Source organism: Phacochoerus africanus, chromosome 14 (assembly GCF_016906955.1).
Source record: "Phacochoerus africanus isolate WHEZ1 chromosome 14, ROS_Pafr_v1, whole genome shotgun sequence".
Taxonomy (NCBI): domain Eukaryota; kingdom Metazoa; phylum Chordata; class Mammalia; order Artiodactyla; family Suidae; genus Phacochoerus; species Phacochoerus africanus.
The window spans coordinates 51517019-51536023 of NC_062557.1; the positions used below are offsets into that span (position 1 = coordinate 51517019).

Here is a 19005-nt window from a genome sequence, read left to right on the forward strand (position 1 = left end):
GCAGGCAGGAGGAGGAGGAGCCAGCAAGGAGGGGTGGGAACCAGAGCGTGTGAGGTCCTGGAGGCCGGCACAGCGCTTCAAGGAGAGAGCGCATTTGGTAGCTCTGTTAAATGCTGCTGAGAGGGCCAGTACTGGAGTCCCCTGGTGGCTCAGTGGATTAAGGATCCCATGTCACTGCTGTGGCGTGGGTTCGATCCCTGGCCCGGGAACTTCCGCATGTTGTGGAGGTGGCCAGAAAAAAATAAAAAGAGGGTGAGTACTGACCATTGGGTTTGGCGTTTTCTCAGCAAGGATGCTTTCATCAGGGTGGCTGGGATGTGAATGGAGAAGAAAGGACGAGCAGACATTTGAGGGCTAATTAAACATGAAAGACCAAACAACAGGAGTTCCCACTGTGGCACAGCAGAAACGAGTAACCATGAGGTTGTAGGGTCGATCCCTGGCCTCGCTCCGTGGGTTAAGGATCCAGCGTTGCTGTGAGCCGCGGTGTGGGTGGCAGACGTGGCCCAGATCCTGCATTGCTGTGGCTGTAGCTGGCAGGTGTGGCTCCGATTTGACCTCTAGCCTGGGAACCTCCATATGCCTTGGGTGTGGCCCTCAAAAGCAAAAAAAAAAAAAAAAAAGCCACCCCAAAAAACAGACAGAAAAAGGGAATTGTAGGGAATAGATATCGTGAGATGGTGGAAAGATGAGGAAGTTCTTTTTGTTTTTCCTTTCTTTTTTTCCTTGGGAACTACAACGAAGTTCTTTTCTTTTTTTTTTTTTTTTTTGTCTTTTGTCTTTTGTTGTTGTTGTTGCTATTCCTTGGGCCGCTCCCGCGGCATATGGAGGTTCCCAGGCTAGGGGTCGAATCGGAGCTGTAGCCACCGGCCTACGCCAGAGCCACAGCAACGCGGGATCCGAGCCGCGTCTGCAACCTACACCACAGCTCACGGCAACGCCGGATCGTTAACCCACTGAGCAAGGGCAGGGACCGAACCCGCAACCTCATGGTTCCTAGTCGGATTCGTTAACCACTGCGCCACGACGGGAACTCCAAGGAAGTTCTTTTCTGATTGCTTCTCCTTCAGCTCTGGACAGTCAGTAGTAACATCACTAGCTGAGGATGGTGGGCGCGATGTTGCCGTTCGAGGCAAGAAGGGGTTTTTCAGAGAGCAGAAGAGAGAACTGAGCAGGGAAACCAGAGATCATTGGGCTGCTAAGCGCCTACTTGGGATTCACCACGACACTTTAGAAGTAAGGTTTGTCAGCACCGTGGGTCATCCCCAGCCATGCTCCATTGCTCAGGGAACGTCTCATTGCGGGTGGAGTTTGGTTTGATCTTCTTGCAGTTTTGCAAGTAGGATGGTAGGAGAAGGACAAGAGAATTAGGAGTGCATGCAGAGGAACTGTGACAGTCGTGGACAACTGGATCTAAGCTGGGGGAGGTGGGGTGTGATGACAGGGAGAAGGTGATGGACAGTGAAAAGGCCCACTGGTCAGTGGATGAAAGAGCGCAAAAGGTGGAGTTGCTGTTGTGGTTCAGTGGAAACGACTCTGACTAGTATCCATGAGGTTGCGGGTTCCATCCCTGGCCTTGCTCAGTGGGTTAAGGATCCGGCGTTGCCGTGAGCTGTGGTGTAGGTCACAGATGCAGCTTGGATCTGGTGTTGCTGTGGCTGTGATGTAGGCCGATGCAACCCCTAGCCTGGGAACCTCCACATGCCATGGGTGTGGCCCTTAAAAGCCAAAAAAAAAAAAAAAAAAAAAAAGCAAAAGACTGAGGGATTGTTGACCCGAGGATATCAGAGAGGGGACCGGATGGATGGATGGATAGGAGTGGGTTGCTGGGAATCAGGAAGAGGTGCAGTTACTGGCAATGCCCAGGCTCTAGGGGGTGGCCTTAGGAGGGGGTGGCTGAGGTGGGGGTGGAAGAGAAGAGGGTGAGGCGCTGAGAGGTTGGGCCAGTTGGAGGGGTTATCTGGGTGGCTGTCTTCGTCTGCACAGTCTACGCAAAGGAAGGCACGGCTAGTGCTGGGGAAGTAAACCCAAGCCTGTTGTTTAAGCCCTTGGTGAAGCTGGGGGATGCGGAAGTTGATTGCAACAAGGTGAGGTAATGGCCGGTATAGGCTGTCGGCGTGTACTTCAAAGAGGTTGGGGTTTTGAAGGGAGGAGAAATTTTTTGGAGGCAAAAACTGCCGCGCCTCCGCGTCTGTGGAATGTGGGAGAAGCAGCTTATCTCTTCGAAGGGCTGCAAGGGAGCAGGGGCTGCAGAGGCCGAGTTTCCATGAGAGCAAGAAGGCAAAGGGATAACCGAGAGCAGAGACGGATGATTTGGGGCATCTCGTTGACCTGAAGTCCCAGAGGATCCAGTGAGAGGATCTGGGCTGGGGAAGGGAGGAGGTAGGAGGCTGAACCCAAGCGGGGCTGAACAGAGTCATGTGCGGATGTCCTGCGGGGATAAGGTGACCGTGGGGGTCTTGGCAAGGGTGGACCTCAGCATTTCCACAGGGAAAGGGTATACTCGGGTTTGATCTCTGGCCCTGGATCTTCCGCATGCTGTGGGTGCGGCCAAAATAAACAAACAAATAAATAAAAGGATATCTGTGGTACAGTATTTCTTTTGTGACAGGTAGGAAGTTAGTAGTCTGTCTTGGGATTAGTCCCTTAGGCAGTTTGCAATAATAATATTAACAGGGAGTTCCCCGTCGGGGCTCAGCGGTAATGAACCTGATTAGTATCCATAGGGACACAGGTTTGATCTCAGGCCTTGCTCTGGCCTCGCTCAGTGGGTTAAGGATCTGGCGTTGCTGTGGCTGTGGGGTAGGCCGGCAGCTGTAGCTCTGATTCATCCCCTAGGCTGGGAACTTCTGTGTGTCAGGGATGTGGCCCTAAAAAAAAATAAAAATAGGAGTTCCCGTCGTGGCGCATGAGGTTGCGGGTTCGGTCCCTGCCCTTGCTCAGTGGGTTAACGATCCGGCGTTGCCGTGAGCTGTGGTGTAGGTTGCAGACGTGGCTCGGATCCCGCGTTGCTGTGGCTCTGGCGTAGGCCGGTGGCTGCAGCTCCGATTAGACCCCTAGCCTGGGAACCTCCATATGCCGCGGGAGCGGCCCAAGAAATAGCAACAACAACAACAAAAGACAAAAAGACAAAAAAAAAGACAAAAAAAACAACATATAGCATCTTTTGAATACTTACTGTGCTGAGGACTCTTAGACACACTTGTTTCCTTCGTCGTCAAGACAACCCTATTACTATTCCCATTTTACAGGTGGGAAAACAGACGTGTTGAGGTTGGATCACTTGTTGAAGAACATGAAGCTAGTAAGTGAGAGGCCTGGATTTAGCCCTTTATTTATTTATTTATTTATTTGTCTTTTTGGCATTTCTAGGGCTGCTCCTTCGGCATATGGAGGTTTCCAGGCTAGGGGTCGAATCGGAGCTGTGGACACTGGCCTAGGCCAGAGCCACAGAAACATGGGATCCAAGCCGAGTCTGCAACCTGCACCATAGCTCACGGCAACGCTGGCTCCTTAACCCACTGAGCAAGGCTAGGGATTGAACCCGCAACCCCATTGTTCCTAGTCGGATTCGTTAACCACTGCACCATGATGGGAACTCCAGCCTTGTCTTTAAAAAATATATATATACATATATACACATACATATATATAATATTTAAATTTAAAATATAAAATAAATTTTAAAGACATTTAACTTCATATATCCACAATGTCATTATTTGCACATGTGACTAATATAAAAAGTTACTAGAGTTCCTGCTGTGGTGCAGCAGGTTAAGAATCCAACTGCAGGGAGTTCCCATCATGGCACAGCAGAAAACAAATCTGACTAGGAACCATGAGGTTTCGGGTTCTATCCCTGGCCTTGCTCAATGGGTTAAGGATCCAGTGTTGCCGTGAGCTGTGGTGGAGGTCGCAGATGTGGCTCAAATCTGGTGTTGCTGTGGCTGTGGCTTAGGCCGATGCCTGTAGCTCTGATTTGACCTCTAGCCTGGGAACCTCCATGAGCCATGGGTGCGGCCTAAAAAACCACAACAATAAAATAAAATGAAAAGAATCCAACTGCAGGGGGTTTCTGTTGTGCCCTGGTGGGTTAAGAACCCGACTGGTATCCGTGAGGATGCCAGTTCCATCCCTGGCTTCGCACAGTGAGCTCAAGATCTGGCTTTGCCACGACCTGTCGGGTAGGTCACAGACGTGGCTCCAGACACAGCCTAGATCTCTCATTGTCGTGGTTGCGATGTAGGCTGGCAGCTGCAGCTCTGTTTCAACCTCTAACCTAGGGACTTCCATATGCTGCAGGTGTGGCCAAAAAAGAGAAAAAAAAATTAGAAACTGCCTAAATGTCCCCCTAGAACATGTCACATCATAAAGCAAGCAAATCAACAGCCACCCATAAGAAGAGACTGTCTAGTGAGATGAAAAGCTGTTCATGACAGGTTTTATTAAAAAAGCAAGCTAGGGAGTTCCCATCGTGGCGCAGTGGTTAACGAATCCGACTAGGAACCATGAGGTTGCGGGTTCGGTCCCTGCCCTTGCTCAGTGGGTTAACGATCCGGCGTTGCCATGAGCTGTGGTGTAGGTTGCAGACGCGGCTCGGATCCCGCGTTGCTGTGGCTCTGGCGTAGGCCGGTGGCTGCAGCTCCGATTAGACCCCTAGCCTGGGAACCTCCATATGCCGCGGGAGCGGCCCAAAGAAATAGCAAAAAGACAAAAAAAAAAAAAAAAAGCAAGCTAGTTAGTATGGTGTATAGTGTGACTAAAGTTTGAAAAAAAAAGTACATTCTGAGGAAAGAAACTATAAACACAGCAAAATCGTGACAATGTTATCTCTGAGTGTTGGGGTTAAGGGTCATTGGAACTTCCTTGATAATGTCTTCTGTTTTGTTTTTGTGCAAGCGTGCAGCAGCTTGATGTGGGTGGGATAGGATCTCAGTTCCCAGACCAGGGATTGAACCTTGGCAGCAGTGGTAAAACCTCTGGACCACAGCAAACCTTTTTCTATGACTCTATTAGTACATTTTTTTTTTTTTTTTGGTCTCTTTAGGGCCACACCCGTGGCATATGGAAGTTCCCAGGTTAGTAGTCGAATCAGAGCTACAGAGGCCAGCCTACACCACAGCCACAGCAATGTGGGATCCAAGCTGTGTCTTTGACCTACACACAGCCTTCAGCAATGCCGGATCCTTAACCCACTGAGCAAGGCCAGGGATTGAACCTGACCTGTGTCTTTTTGGATACTAGTTGGATTCATTCCCGCTGAGCCACGACGGGAACTCCCCATCAATATTTAGTAAGTGAACTATTAAAGTGGGCAATTTGGAAGTTAAACATTTTTATTACAAAAGTTCTGAGTGGTCACTGAAAAAAAATGTGCAGGACAGCTAAACTAAATGAATAAACACATCCTGAATAATCCTATCACTTGGAGATAACAATATGCCTTCATACTTTTATGTAGGAAATGGCAGGAAGTTAGGGAGAGGTTATTTTCTGGCCAAGGAAGTGGTGAAAAGTTCTATTTCCCCTCAGTTTTTGAAGGACCTAGGCTGCCCTTTTATGGCTGTAGGGGACAGACAAAGCACTAACAGGGCTGAACCATAGGTGTCCACCCTTATTTGGGGTCAAAGAAGGCCTCTCTACCTAAGAAATGACCTTTAGGCTGAGAAGGAATTAGTTGTGCAAGAAAACGGGGAATTTCCACACTGAGTTTGGTGCCTTCATTTAGAGCTTCTGGCTAGGAGGGTAGAGAGGGGGCGGGAAGCAGCATGAGATCAGCCAGTGGAGGTTGGCAGGGGCCACCATAAGAGCCTTGTCATCTAGAGCTAACTGCCAGTTTACAGGAACTAAGGAATATAGATGAAGAGATTTAAAAAACACCCCGAAGATGTAATCAGCCAGATCCAGAATGAGGAACATTCTACAGGACAAATGACTTAGTTTCTCATTGAATCAGTGGCATGAAAATAAAAATGAAAAGGGAAGGAGGTCTGTTGTAGGGAAAAAAACAACAACAACAAAAACCTTGAGACATAAAAATCAAAAGCCATTTGTGGATCTTATTTATTTCTTGATTGTAACAAACCAATAGTAGAAGCCATTTGTGAGATCATTGAATAAATCTGAATATGATATTAAAGAATAATGGTTAATGTTATTGGGTATGATAATGGCATGGTTTATTTTTTTTTAAAGCCCTTAATAGTTATAGTTGCATGTACGTGAGATAACTGATATCTGGGGTGTGCTTTAAAACACTCTGTAGAGTTCCCTGGTGGCTCAACGGATGAAGGATCTGGGGTTGTCACTGCTGTGGATGGGCGCAATCCCTGGCCTGGGAAGTTCTGCACGCTGCAGGCCCGGCCACCACCAAAACTAAAAAAAATACTGGAAAAATGCTGGGGGGTGTGATAATGTGATATAATAAGAAATATATATTTGGTCTTTGTCTCAGGTTCCTAGTTCAAAAGCTTATTAAAAAGAAAACCAGGAATTCCCTCGTGGCGCAGCGGAAACGAATCCGACTAGGAACCATGAGGTTTCAGGTTTGATCCCTGGCCTTGCTCAGTGGGTTAAGGATCTGGCGTGGCTGTGGCGTAGGTGGGCAGCTATGGCTCGCATTTGACCCCTAGCCTGGGAACCTCCATATGCCGTGGGTGTGGCCCTAAAAAAAAAGAAAGGAAAAAAGCAAACATGCACACACATACACACACACTCAAAACACACCTGGAATTTCCTGAGTGAGGAAGCTGAGAGGAGAGCCTTTTGTTATTCCTAAGAAGCCCCTTATGCTAATGAGGTGACTCTTAGTGGGCCCCTGGAATAGCCTGGGTGTTGGGGATGTCTTACAGCCATCTGTGACTGTTTAATAGGGAGCTGTGGCTCCTGTATCAAGCCAAACATGTTCTTCCACCCTGCAGCATTTACTACCAAAGCTACTGCCCCTAAATTAGTTACTCTCACAATCCATTTTAGTAAAGTTTGTTCAGGAAGCTGATGATACCAATCTACCAGATGAAGCAACTCGGGAGTTCCTCCTGTGGCTCAGCGGGTCACACATCCAGGGCTGTCTGAGCTTTGGCTCAGGCTCCATCCCTGGCACGGTGGGTTAAGGACCCTGTGTTGCAGCAGTGGTGGCATAGGTCAAAGCCTGGCCTGGGAACTTCTACATGCCAAAGGTGCGACTGAAAAAGAGAAAAAAAAAAAAAAAGAAGCAACTCCTTCACAATTATATTCCCAGTTTCAGTAACAAAAAACCCCCAAGAGTCATTATGCCCAGCCCACGGTTATGGGGATTTTTTTTTTTTTTTAGGGCAGCACCCATGGCATATGGAGGTTCCCAGGCTAGGGATCCAATCGGAGCTGTAGCCGCCGGCCTACACCACAGCAGTGCGGGATCCGAGCCACATCTGTGACCTACAGACCTACAGCTCACAGCAACGCTGGATCCTTAACCCACTGAGCAAGGCCGGGGATCGAACCCCCAGCCTCATGGATACTCCGGTTCATTACCACTGAGCCACAACGGAACTCCCAGGGAGTGATATCTTGAATGTCTGTTTTAGAAGGGATACTCTGGCTGATGTGAGACAAGATATAGTGGAGTTTGTGATGGGACTGGGCATAGACTGATGGGGTTTCAGTGACCAGCAGCGTCTGACTCAGCCAGCGTTGGTTCTTTATGCAAACTGAAGAACTGGAGAAGGTGGGGTCAAGGGTTTCTAACTTGGAAAGCTGAGTGGCTGGGGTCTGTCACTGGATCTAAACTGAGGCTTGGAGTTCCCATTGTGGCGCAGTGGAAACGAATCCGACTAGGAACCGTGAGGTTGTGGGTTCGATTCCTGACCTCGCTCAGTAGGTTGAGGATCCGGCGTTGCCGTGAGCTGTGGCATAGGCTGGCAGCTACAGTTCCAATTTGACCTCTAGCCTGGGAACCTCCATATACCATGAGAGCAACCCTTAAAAAAAAAAATAAAATAAAATAAACTGAGGCTTGCCTCTGCTCCTAGGAGGTTATATGTCTCCCGGGAGTCCCAGGCCACTGAGAAGCCACTTTCTATTTCTAGGTCTTTCTTTGCCTTGGATCTAGTCCCTGAGGGGTTACTAGTTGGGAAAATGACTTATCAACACCCGCATTAGAAGACGTTTAAGATTACCAAGGAGGAGCAGAATACCCAGTAAGAGAGGGCACCGCCGTCAAGGAACTGAAAAAAGCTGGAGGAAAACGTCCGTCTTAAATTCTCTTCTCCTCTCCCCTTTTAAGGACCTGATTATGAGCGTTTGACTCGATGGTTTCAAACAGGTAATTTTATTCACCTTTTCGTGTTCCGCCAACCGGCCTCCCCCCTCGGTCTCGCATGTTTCGTGTTCCTCTCTGAGGCGTGTAGGGGGAGGCGGTGCACTGCTACCTCTCAGCCCTCACCGCCGCCGGCGGGACCCCCGCCCAGGTTTCTTTTCTCCCCGGCGCCTTCGGGCGGGGGCGGGAGGAGCAGCCGGAGCCGGGGCGGGGGGCGCCGGTACCGGCGCCGAGCGGGTGCCGCCGCCCTGCGGAGGCTTGTAGACCAGGTGGAAGATGAAGGCGTTGCAGTACCTGGCGGGGCGGGGCGCCTTCAGGGGCGGGGCCATGGGCGGGGTTTCCCGAGGGGCGGGGGGCGTGGCCCCCTGGGAGTTCCAGGCGCGGGGGGGCGAGACTGCGGGCTCCACCCGCCCGAGGGGGGGTGGCAGGGCCCTTTTGCGCGGGTGGGCGAGGAGAGATTGTGTGAGCCGGCTCTAAAGAGAGGTGTAGGGTCGTTGACGAGGCCCGCCAGTGCGCTGGCTGGGAGTGCGAGCCGAGAAGGCACAGGGGTGGGGCTGGAGCCAGGAGGGTCCCAGGACAACCAGGCAGAGGGGGGCCTTTTAAGACGCACAGCCAGGGAGTGAGAAGGCCTCACCAGGGCATGCAGTTGTCGGCTGCTCTGAGGCGAAAGGGAGAGCGGAAAGGGTTGGGCTGCGGAGGGCTGGTACCCCCGCCTGTAGCCACCGCCATGGTCTGGTCGTCCATCACACAGCCGTACTCGCTGCTCTCGGTGAAGAAGGCCGGCACTCGGAGGGACTGGGGGGGGGGGGGTGCCCGAGGCCTCAGACTCTCGGAAAGGCCCCCACCCCCGCAAATCTCCCAAGCACCGAGGACGGCAGCCCGGGTTGACAACTGCGGACCCAGACAGACTGGGAGAGGCACGAGGCAGATACGGAGAGGGGCAGGAGGACCCATGGGCTCGCCCCAGGTCTGTGGAGCGGATGATGGGGAAGAAGAGACTTTTTCATAAGAGACTTTGGTCCCATCCCCCACCTGCAACCGGGGCAGCGAGCTCAGCCAAGTGTCCTTTAGACCAAAGCCGGAGTTAAATCCTGCGGACAGAGGGGGAGCAGGGAGAAGCTGGCTCCCATGGCCCCCTTCTCCCATCTTCCCCTCCCTCCGGCCCCAGGCTCTTACCGATAACCAAGTCGGGTTTGGGCCCCTGCAGCAGGTGGTAGGGCCGCGAAGACACCTTGATCTGCAGGTCCCTGCGGCCGCCCTTCTCCTTCATCCCAGAGCTGAGCCGTGCTGATACCCCGGAACTGGGACGGACAGATCCTTCGGGGCCATCCTGAGGAGTTAGAAGTGGGTGCAGAAGCCAGTGGAAGTGAGGGTGCATCAGGTAAGATGGGGGAGAGGAGGCAGGGATCAGAAGGCCAGGGCCGGGTCAGAGGGCAGCAGGAGCATCAGGGCTGAAGAGCAGGGCCCCCCTCCACCCTCACCCTCTGCAGGGTAAAATGCTGCTGGTCACTCTCGGGGGGCAGGCCGTCACCCACAAACTGAAGCTCCAGGGCCACGTGGGGGAGCAAGACCAAGAGCTCCTGAGGGACAGAGAGGACAGATTTGGGTCCCAGCCTGCACCCACCTCCACACCCCACATGCCCAACCTTCAGGCCTGGAGGGACTTACCCAAAATACCATGACAAGGTCAAACTCCTTCCCGGCCTCCACCACATGGATTTTCAGTGACTGTTTGTTCTGGATGTTGAGCTCAGGGACTGGGTGATAAGCTCACCATCTAAGAATATGGTCTCCCTCCCACCCCACCCCAGCCGACCCCTACCAACTCCCTGCCCCCTCCCCCCACGGCCTGCACGGCTCCCCCTGCCCCCCCTCCTTACAGGACTGGGGCACCAAGTGGGTGATGACGTAGTACACAGTCAGCGGGTAGGTGAGAAGCACAGCCATGGGGGAGTCCAAGCCGAGGCCCCGCCATGTGTAGTAAGCCTGCCATGAGCCTGGGGAGAGTCTGTTACCAGGGACCTGGTCCCAGGCTTGATCCCCAGCCCTTCCAGTCCAATAGTCTATTTCCTCAGCCACCCAGATGGCTGGCCTTCCAGTCCCTGTCCCTACCCCTGGCTCCCTCAGGGCCCCTCCAGCTCACCAAAGAGGCTCCTGGGTGGATCTAGGGGCACAGGAGGCATCAGGGCAGGCCCATCCCCCTGCAGAAGCTGGTAGGGATCTCCTGAGAGAATTAAAGAAGATGAGCCTGGCCTCAGGGAGCTCCCCACTCGGCCTCTCCTTCTTCCAAAGGAACTGTGTTCCCTGAGAGCCAGAGGGCCTGGATCGGCAGCAGGAGGAATGGGAAGCTGCCTCGGGATGGGGCTTCTGCATGCAGTGGGCCAGGGTGACTTTTTTGAGGGTTGGGGAAAGGCCCAAAGTGCCCGGTGCTGACGGTGGGTAGGGTTGGGTGTGTCTGCAGCGGGATTCTCTAGGCCCCGGGCACCTTTGTGGGCTCCCATCCTTCCCTGTAGACGGAGGGGCCCCACGCACCGCTGAGAAGAAGGCTGAGGGATGGCGTGGTGCCACGGGGCTGCCTGGGGGTGCCAGGGCCTAGAATCAGCATGCTGAGTTGGGTCCAGTAGCCACGAGTGAGGCCCCGGGAGGCCAGGAAGGCCTCCTTGTTAAAGGTTTCACTGGTCACCTCTGGAGAAGGACGTGGGGAAGGGATGAGAGTGCAGTGGCCAGGATTCCAGACTTGAACTCTCCCCAGTTGCTCCCCAGGACCCTAGGTCTGAGCCTGGTTCTGGGCAGGAAGAGAACTAACATTTCTGAGTATCTCCAGTGTAGCAGGCATGGAGCCCACAGAATCCTAAAACAATTCCATGGATTTTAACATTTGTTTAACATCTCCCCATTTTACAGATGAGGAAACTGAGGCTCTAAGCCATTAAGGGATTTAGAGTCATCAGTTAGTGGTAGAGCAGGGAAACAAGTATTTGAATCCCCACTCCTGAATCCCCGAAGCTCTCTCAGGGACCATGGGCACTCAGGCTTCAGCTCCAGAGTTGCTGTCTCTAGCCCCAGGTGTCTAGCCCCCAGCCCCAAATAACCAGTGCCTAGCTGGGATCTAGACTCCAGCCCCCCGGCACTTGGCCTTCAAGCCTAGCTTTCAACCCCAGGGCCCCAGGTCCAAAGACCTGGTGCCACTTCCCCCCGCCCATTCTGACCTCCTTATGGTACCTGCAGTGTACGTAAAAGGTAGAGCTGCCAGTTCTCCAGCCCGCTCCATGAAGGCTGCAAGCCTTGGGCACCAAAATTGATGGCTCACATCATCTGGGCATCGCTTCCAATCCGCCCGGAGACAAGCCTCTCCACAGTATAAGACAGCACCACACTGGGGGCTGGGGTCACAGGGGGCGGTGGACACCCAATGTTAGTCTCAGCAGGTCCCCTGTCTGCCATCCATCTGTCCTGCAGCTGTCTGTATGTCACTCAGTCTGTTTGTACTCTCTGCGCCTATAATAGCTTTGGTTTTTGTTTGTTTCTTTGTTGGCCATCCTGCAGCATATGGAGCTCCCTGGCCAGCTGCAGCAATGCTGGATCCTTAACCCACTGTGCTGAGCTGGGAATGGAACCTGCACCTCAGCGCTTCAGGGACGCCCCCAAACCCCTTGCACCACAGCGGGAACTCCCTGGGTTTTTTTTTTTTTTTCATCACTGTGCTTCCCTGTCCCTAGCTCTGTCTTCCGCAGGGCCACCCATCAGCAGCCTGCTTCCTTTCTGTTTGCCTGACCGTTGGGGTCTTCCTCCCACTCACTCCATCTTTTTTTTTTTTTGTCTTTTTGCCTTTTCTAGGGCTGCTTCCGCGGCATATGGAGATTTCCAGGGTCGAATCGGAGCCGTAGCCCCCGGCCTACGCCAGAGCCACAGCAACGCGGGACCCGAGCCGCGTCTGCAACCTACACCACAGCTCACAGCAACACCAGATCCTTAACCCACTGAGCAAGGCCAGGGATGGAACCCGAAACCTCATGGTTCCTAGTCGGATTGGCTAACCACTGTGCCACAACGGGAACTCCCCTCTCACTCCATCTTTGCAGGCCACTCACCAGGGTGTCAGCTTCACTTCAAAGCTGTGCCTGTGACAAACGTGGCAGGTCCGAGCCCGAAGGGAGGCAAAGGTGAAGCCTGGCCGGGGACCCCATGTCCTCATTGGGGTCTTGGCTAACTTCACTCCCAGTCTGGGGACCAGATTCTCCAGCTCTCTGATGGGGAGTGGAGATGGAGTCAGGCAGGGGAGCTTAGGAGCCCAGGCCCCTAGGCCCTCCCCACCCTCCACCAGATATCTGTACCGATGCAGCCGGGCATCTCCCACGGTAAGCTGTCGGGGCCTTCGGGGGTCTCCAGAGCCCATGGGACAGGCCATGCTGTGGCAGAGGAGAGCATAGGCCCGAGGAGCCAGGTTCTCAGTCCCTGAGCCCCTGCCTGCAGTCCCCTGGGCTCCATCCATTAGCAGGTCAATGCCTAAGATGGTGCCGTGTTCATCTGTCACCAGTAGAAGGCAGGAAAGGTGCAGGGGGGCAGCCTCTGGGGAAGAAGGGAAAAGCCAGGGGCGGGTGGCAGCAAAGATGGTAAGGGCCAGGGGTACAAAGGCCTGCAAGGGGCAGGCACCCTGAGGGAGGGGACTAGGAGGAGAGGGCATGCTTCATCGGAAGGGGACAGATGCTGCGCAGCACCAGCATTTGCTGCCGGGGAATCGTGGTCCTGCGCTGATGGAACCTTAAATTTGTCTCGAGACTGTGTAACTAACTATAGATAAACTTCTGCAGCTTTTTTCTCTTTTGATGTTTACATAGTAGCCCAAATTAAAAGACAAAAAATCATTGTGGATCAATAGAAACACCTTTTCAGGCCAGACTGGCCTGAGGGCCACCCGTTGGTGACTCCTAGCTGGATTCTGAGGGGCACAGGAGGGCTCAGAAGGGGGGTAGGCCTGGGCAGGGAGCAGGGTAGGGCCACCCCTGGGGTCTTACCACTTCTCCGTCCCTTCCTCCTCTCAGGTTCGTCCTTTGCCCTGTCCTCTTGGCAGCCGTCCTCGCCACCGCCTGCCTCCTGCTTGGCCTCCGGCTCCCCTGGAGGGTGTGCTTCCTGCGGGGACTGCCTGCTGGGAGGGGCTGCCTCCCCAGCCTCCTCTGTTTCTACCTTCTTGGTACCTGCACCCTCCTCCTCTCCATTCTCTTCCTCCTCCTCCTCCTCCTCCCCTTCCTCCCCTTCCTCCAGGCTGACAAAACTGACATAGGGGCTTAGGTCTCGCAGGTGGAGTGGGGGCTCATCTCCCAGGAGCCGGGCAGCCCCCAAGCCTGATCCTGGGCCCGGCTCTGCCCCTTGCCCCAGGCTGATGCCCACACTGCGGTTGGGTAAGACGTGGAGCACCCAAAGGGCAGGGTCCTGGGGCAGCCTTCTGATCTGAGCCTCCAGCTGCTGCCAGCGGCCCTCGGGGCTGGTCCCCACAGCCCCACGCTCCGCCACGAACTTGTGGAACCAGCCAAAGAGAAGGGCAGCGAAATCAAGGAACTCATCACGGTATCCAGACACAAACTCCATGTCTTCAGGGGCACAGGACCTGGGCCCAGGCTGAGCAGAGGAATGGATATATGGTGAGGGAGAGGTATGGGGGAGAGTTTGGGGCTGGGTCTCAACAGGGGGGAGGGTTTGGGTTTAAGGGTCCCTTGCGGTGGAATCTATGGGTGAGTGTTGGGATGGAGAATGGAGTTTTCAGGGCTGAGGATGGGAGTTCAGGATGAAAATGGGGGCCAGACGTGAAAGCGGGTGATGAGGGTTAAGGCTGAGTCGTCCGGAGGGAGATGGTATTTGGGGCTCACAATTTGAGGCTCAAATCCTCAAAGGTAGGGTTTGAGATGAGGCTAGAGGGAAGGGAAGGCCAATCCTATGGCAAAGGTTTTGGTGCGGAGGGAAGAATTTTGGATCCGTCGATGGGGTTGGGAGGAGGGAACAGGAGCCCGGGCTTCCCTTCGACTTGGAGCGGTTTGGCGGTGCGCCCCGGTACACGTAGCCCCTCCCCGCCGCTCCACTACTCCGGTACCTGCAGCCGCCACCTCTTTTCGAAGGTAAATACCTCGGGTTGGGGCGTGACGTCAGGGCGCCCGAGCCCCCAGCCCCGTCCTCGGGTGGCCACGCCCCCTGCACCCTCGCGGCTCGGAGGCCGCCCCCAATGTGTCTTAAGGGACTGGGCGCGCGGACTGGCCTGCTGCCATCACGCCGGCGGTGTGATTGGATCCCGGCGCACCCAGACCCGGGCTGGGAAAGTGAGAGCCTCTCATCGGGGGGAGGGCGGGCTGGCGGGGCTGGCATTCCGGGGCCGAACAGGATCAGCCCAGCGGGCACTGGCCCGGCAGCCTGGGCTTTTCTTTCGCTTTCTCTCGCCTTCGTGCATTCCTGGCTGCCCCTCGACGAGACTCTGGGCTGGGCGCGGGGGCGCGGGGCGCGGGCAGACGAGCTCCGCCTCCCGGAGTTTCCCCGCCGCCCAGGCGGGCGATCACGCGACTTCGACGGTACTGTCCGTTCGAGGCCCCGGGGGCGCCGGTGAGGGCGCCGGGAGGGAGGCGCGGCCGCCTCGCGCGCCGCCTTCGCCGATGGTCAGGCGGAGCGGGAGAAGGAAACGAAAGCCCCTGAGAAAGCAGCTGGACGCCAGGCTCCCGAGCTCGTCTGGGTGTCAGCCCGGGCGAGGCCGCCCAGAGAAGATGCGGCTCTGGGAACTCCGGTTCTTCTTGCTCGCACTCTTTCTAGCGTGGCTGACTCCACCAGGTTCGGGGAGGCCCCGCTGGTGCCCAGATCCCCATATCCCGGGAAAGGGGTGGGGAGCACTGGGGCCACGGGGTTGGGTTGAAGAAGCGGGGAGCCAGGGTCCCCAAGGACCAGCTGCTTGGGGTTGGGGACAGGCTGGGGAACACCTGGGTCCAGGTGTGATTGCGGACGTACTTGCGGAGTGTGGTGTGTGGCTTGAACCTGGGGGCAGATCCTGAGGTCTAGGCGAGAGGCTGCAGTGGGGCTCTGGGTTGGAGGCTGAGTCCAACCTGTGCTGACCGCCTCGTTCCCACTCAGGCAATGGCAACGAGGGCAGCATGGCTGGAAGTTGTCCTTGCCATAGAAGGATTTCTTCCCACTCCCCTCCGACCGATCACGACATGAGACATCTCCGGAAATACCTGAACCACTATCAACACTGTACTTCCTACGTCAGGTAATCTCACCCCCGGCGGGAAGGGCAGTGCCTCCCGGGGTCTCCAGGACCCTCTGTGGTCAAACTCGAACTCCTTCTGGGAGGAGCTCTGGCCCTCTCTCGGGGTTATCTTTGCCCTAATTCTCCACACCTTCGTTTCCCTGAATTCCCACCTGGAATGTCCGAGTCCCAGCAGAAACTGCCGAATCTTGGCAGTGACCTCACTTCTTTGGAACGAGGAAAGAGCTGGGAAAGGGGTAGGAGGTGGAGAGGGGAGACCGCTGAGACTGAGTCCTTCCTCGCAGGTTCCAGCTACCCCGTGGGAGTGTATGTGGAGGCAGCAGTGACCAGTGGGTGCTGAAACTGATGGGCTGCTTTGATCGCGGAGGTGAGTCCCCCGCCCTCCACCAGGGGTCAGCCAGCTGAATGCACATTTTTTTTTTTTTTTTTTTGCCTCAGCTCTTAGTCACCTCACATTCCTATTCTGTGTACTTGCTTCTTCTTCTTCTTTTTTTTTTTTTTTGCTTTTTAGGGCCGCACTCGCGGCATATGGAGGTTCCCAGGCTAGGGGTGGAATGGGAGCTACAGCTGCCAGCCTACACCACAGCCACCGCAATGCCCGAATCTTAACCCACTGAGAGGGCCAGGATTGAACTCGAGTCCTCATGGATACTAGTCGAGTTCGTTACCACCGAGCTACAGTGGCAACTCCAAAGCAAATATATTTTATGGCATTTAAGTTCATGGCATTTTAACTCTATTTGCTTTATTGCACACCCATCCGTCTGTCCCCCTCCATCCCTCATCAGTCCAGCTACTATATTTTGGGCATTACCAAGCAAGTTGCAGGCTTGACTACACTTTATTCTGTGACATTTCATCATGTATATTATTAAGAGTGTTTTATATTTTGTTGTTTTTTTTTGAGGTAAAAATTACAATGAAATGAGTAAATCTTAGGTGTACACAGCCACTTTTTTTTTTTTTTTTTGGCTGTGCCTATGACACGTAGAAGTTCTCAAGCCAGGGATCAAACCCATGCTACAACAGCAGCCTGAGCCACAGCAGTGACAATGCCAGATTCTTAATCTGCCCTGCCACAGGAGAACTCCTGCACAGCCACTTTTGAAAAACTTAATGTCAGCTTGTCCTAAGCAAGAGCATTTTTGAAGTCACAAATTTCATATGTTGGTTGTATTTTTCTCCTAAAATAAATACACAAGCAGTAAAACACAACATGTCCTTCCATGGAGTTCCCATTGTGGCTCAGTGGTAATGAACCGGACTAGTATCCATGAGGAGGCAGAACTGATCCTTGGCCTCGCTCAGGGGGTTAAGGATTTGGCATTGCTGTGAGCTGCGGTGTAGATCATAGATGAAGCTTGGATCGGGTGTTGCTGTGGCTGTGGTGTAGGCTGTCAGCTGCAGCTCTGATTTGACCCCTAGCCTGCGAACCTCCATGTGCCATGGTGTGGCCCTAAAAAGACCAAAACAAAACAAAACAAAACAAAAAAAACACAAAAGGCACTTCCAGGTCCCAGCTAAAGCTGTCTTCTGTAGTGTTGGTGGTCCCCATACTGCCTTTTGGCTGTGTAGACTCATTATTTCCTTTGCTCTTCCTGACTACTCTGGCCCTTGGTACTAAAATGATCCTTACTTTACAGCTGAAAGAAATGAATCCCAGACAGGTTCAGAGACAAGGGGCAGAACCACAGCTACCTTGTAGCAGAGCCTGGGTTCCAGCCCAGATCTCCTGACTTCCCGGTTCAGAATGCATGCTCGCCCCAGTGGTTCCACATTGTGGTTTGCTTACTTCCTTCTCCCTGTTCTCCCTCTGCCCCTGCCTTCCTTTTCTGGCCTTTACCTGTTCCCTTGATGGTCCCCTTGACCCGATCCCCTCCCCCCTACCTACTCCTACACCTTGTCCCCTCATCGTCTTGATTCCTTGCTTCTTGCCTCTACAGAATGTGGACGTGCTCATGCCAGAACGGTGGCCCACCAGCAGCATTTAGCTCCTCCGAACACCCGGGTTCCTGAACTCCCAGAAAGGGCACCTCCAGACAGTAGCACCCCTGCCCAGACGAATCTGCCATCCACCCTGCAGCCGACCCAGAAGCCCACGCTTCCAGAAGGCATGCCGTCCTTGGTCAAAAAGCTCATCCCCACCAGTGAAACCGACACATCCACTGTGGGCCACAGTCTGGGGGCTAAGTCCGAGGCCAGGGAGAACCAGGAGCAGCTAGGAAAAAATGTGGGTGCTACAGCTGGAACATCAGCCTTGGTGCCAGTGCTGTCCCTCTTGGTCATCATTTTCCTTCTCACCGGAGTCCTACTTTACGTGATGTGCAAGAGGAGGCGGGAGCAGTCATGTCAGTACCCTCCAGGTAAACTGGGCCTCTCATCCCTCCTCCAGGGACCCAGAGCCCTCCTGGCAAGGATCCTGTCCCTGGTAGCTCCAGGCAGACAAACATGGAGGCTGTCTGCACCGTGGATGAAAGGCCAGGAGGGAAGAGTCAGCCAGACCGCGGATGGGGAGGGAGGGAAGCCACCATAGCCTCAGGGACCAGTGCTCGGCCTTCAAAGCCAGGCTGTGCTTAGAGCAACATCAGGAGGGCAGCTGGGGGTGCTCCTTGGTGGCCTAGCAGTTAAAGGATTTGGCGTTGTTACCACTATGGCGTGGGTTCAGTTCCTCGCCTGGGAACTTCTGCATGCTGCGATTGTGGCCAAAAAAAAAACCAACCAAACAAAAAAACACAGATGGCAGCTGGGGCAGCCTAGTGGGAGATGAAGCTGTGGAGGAGTGGAGGAGCCATTTATTCAACTCATAAGTCTTTACTGAGCACCTACTGTGTACCTGGTCATATAGTTAATGTTTTGGAATCTGATTGCCCAGTTCAGCTATCACCTCCGCTCCCTCCCCTGCCCCTCCAACTTCTCAGAGCTCATCTCTCCATTTCTTTCTGTTTTAGATCCTCAGCTTCATTATGTTCCTGTGGTATCAGATATCAACACCTGAGCTAAGGATGAAAGCTTGTGAGGGTATAATGTGATTTAGTTGCTATCAAGTGGATTTACTACATTAGAACAATCACTGGTACATGGTTGGGACACTCTACGTATCTGTCAGTATTCAATACACCAATAACAGCCACTGCCCTCTCTTAGATCTTTCCTCTGTGTGTTTGGTGTTTTGGGCTATAATGTAAAAATTGCCTTTTATACAGGAGATCTTATACTAATTCTATATATTTTTTAACGACTAAAACTTATTTTTATAATTATTGCCTCTTCTTTCTGCAAACCCTGGCCCTATACCCTTGCCCCCCTTACCATGATTCCTGGCTTCAGCTTCTCTACTGATGGCCGCCCAACTCCACCCCCATCCTTGTCTCAAGCCTCTCTTGTACCCCATCAGTGTTCCCCCCAAGCCCACAGTGAGGGGAGGCTCTCCTACCCTCCCTCCTCAGCAGCTGCCACACAGCCT

The 19005-nt window shown here is 53.7% G+C and overlaps 2 protein-coding genes across 6 annotated transcripts; one reads left to right on the top strand and one right to left on the bottom strand.

Moving 5' to 3' along the window:
* Positions 1 to 8295: 8295 nt before the first annotated feature.
* On the bottom strand, positions 8296 to 13980 carry ZMYND15 (zinc finger MYND-type containing 15). Of its 3 annotated transcripts, none has more exons than XM_047757962.1 (13): positions 13315 to 13980; positions 12634 to 12868; positions 12391 to 12546; positions 11522 to 11682; positions 10832 to 10984; positions 10443 to 10523; positions 10180 to 10296; positions 9968 to 10056; positions 9781 to 9879; positions 9483 to 9629; positions 9332 to 9418; positions 8934 to 9094; positions 8296 to 8593 (listed from the first exon to the last, which is right to left on the bottom strand). In XM_047757962.1, exons 1-13 carry the CDS (start codon positions 13883 to 13885, stop codon positions 8422 to 8424), a joined length of 2229 nt encoding a protein of 742 aa, XP_047613918.1. In that variant the 5' UTR covers positions 13886 to 13980; the 3' UTR covers positions 8296 to 8421. The 3 variants fall into 3 exon arrangements, with proteins under 3 accessions (XP_047613918.1, XP_047613917.1, XP_047613916.1); XM_047757961.1 differs by having other exon boundaries at positions 9332 to 9390; positions 9476 to 9629; XM_047757960.1 differs by having other exon boundaries at positions 8934 to 9390; positions 9476 to 9629.
* Positions 13981 to 14374: 394 nt separating this feature from the next.
* Positions 14375 to 18685, top strand: CXCL16 (C-X-C motif chemokine ligand 16). 3 transcript variants are annotated; one of them, XM_047757966.1, is made up of 5 exons: positions 14375 to 14607; positions 15404 to 15542; positions 15827 to 15909; positions 17486 to 17905; positions 18491 to 18685. In XM_047757966.1, exons 1-5 carry the CDS (start codon positions 14514 to 14516, stop codon positions 18535 to 18537), a joined length of 783 nt encoding a protein of 260 aa, XP_047613922.1. In that variant the 5' UTR covers positions 14375 to 14513; the 3' UTR covers positions 18538 to 18685. The 3 variants fall into 3 exon arrangements, with proteins under 3 accessions (XP_047613922.1, XP_047613921.1, XP_047613920.1); XM_047757965.1 differs by lacking the exon at positions 14375 to 14607 and adding an exon at positions 14935 to 15106; XM_047757964.1 differs by lacking the exons at positions 14375 to 14607; positions 18491 to 18685 and adding an exon at positions 14935 to 15106 and having other exon boundaries at positions 17486 to 18264.
* The last annotated feature ends 320 nt before the right edge of the window (positions 18686 to 19005 follow it).

What these genes read in the sequence shown, in the direction of transcription:
- CXCL16 (XM_047757964.1), top strand. Translation starts at nt 14,935, where the DNA reads ATGGTCAGGCGGAGCGGGAGAAGGAAACGAAAGCCCCTGAGAAAGCAG. An exon ending in AGCGTGGCTGACTCCACCAG is followed by an intron (nt 15,107 to 15,403) that starts GTTCGGGGAGGC and finishes GTTCCCACTCAG; the next exon opens with GCAATGGCAACGAGGGCAGC. An exon ending in CACTGTACTTCCTACGTCAG is followed by an intron (nt 15,543 to 15,826) that starts GTAATCTCACCC and finishes CCTTCCTCGCAG; the next exon opens with GTTCCAGCTACCCCGTGGGA.
- ZMYND15 (XM_047757960.1), bottom strand. Translation starts at nt 13,885, where the DNA reads ATGGAGTTTGTGTCTGGATACCGTGATGAGTTCCTTGATTTCGCTGCC. An exon ending in ACCTTTTACGTACACTGCAG is followed by an intron (nt 10,985 to 11,521) that starts GTACCATAAGGA and finishes GTCCTTCTCCAG; the next exon opens with AGGTGACCAGTGAAACCTTT. An exon ending in CAAACCCGACTTGGTTATCG is followed by an intron (nt 9,391 to 9,475) that starts GTAAGAGCCTGG and finishes CTCTGTCCGCAG; the next exon opens with GATTTAACTCCGGCTTTGGT.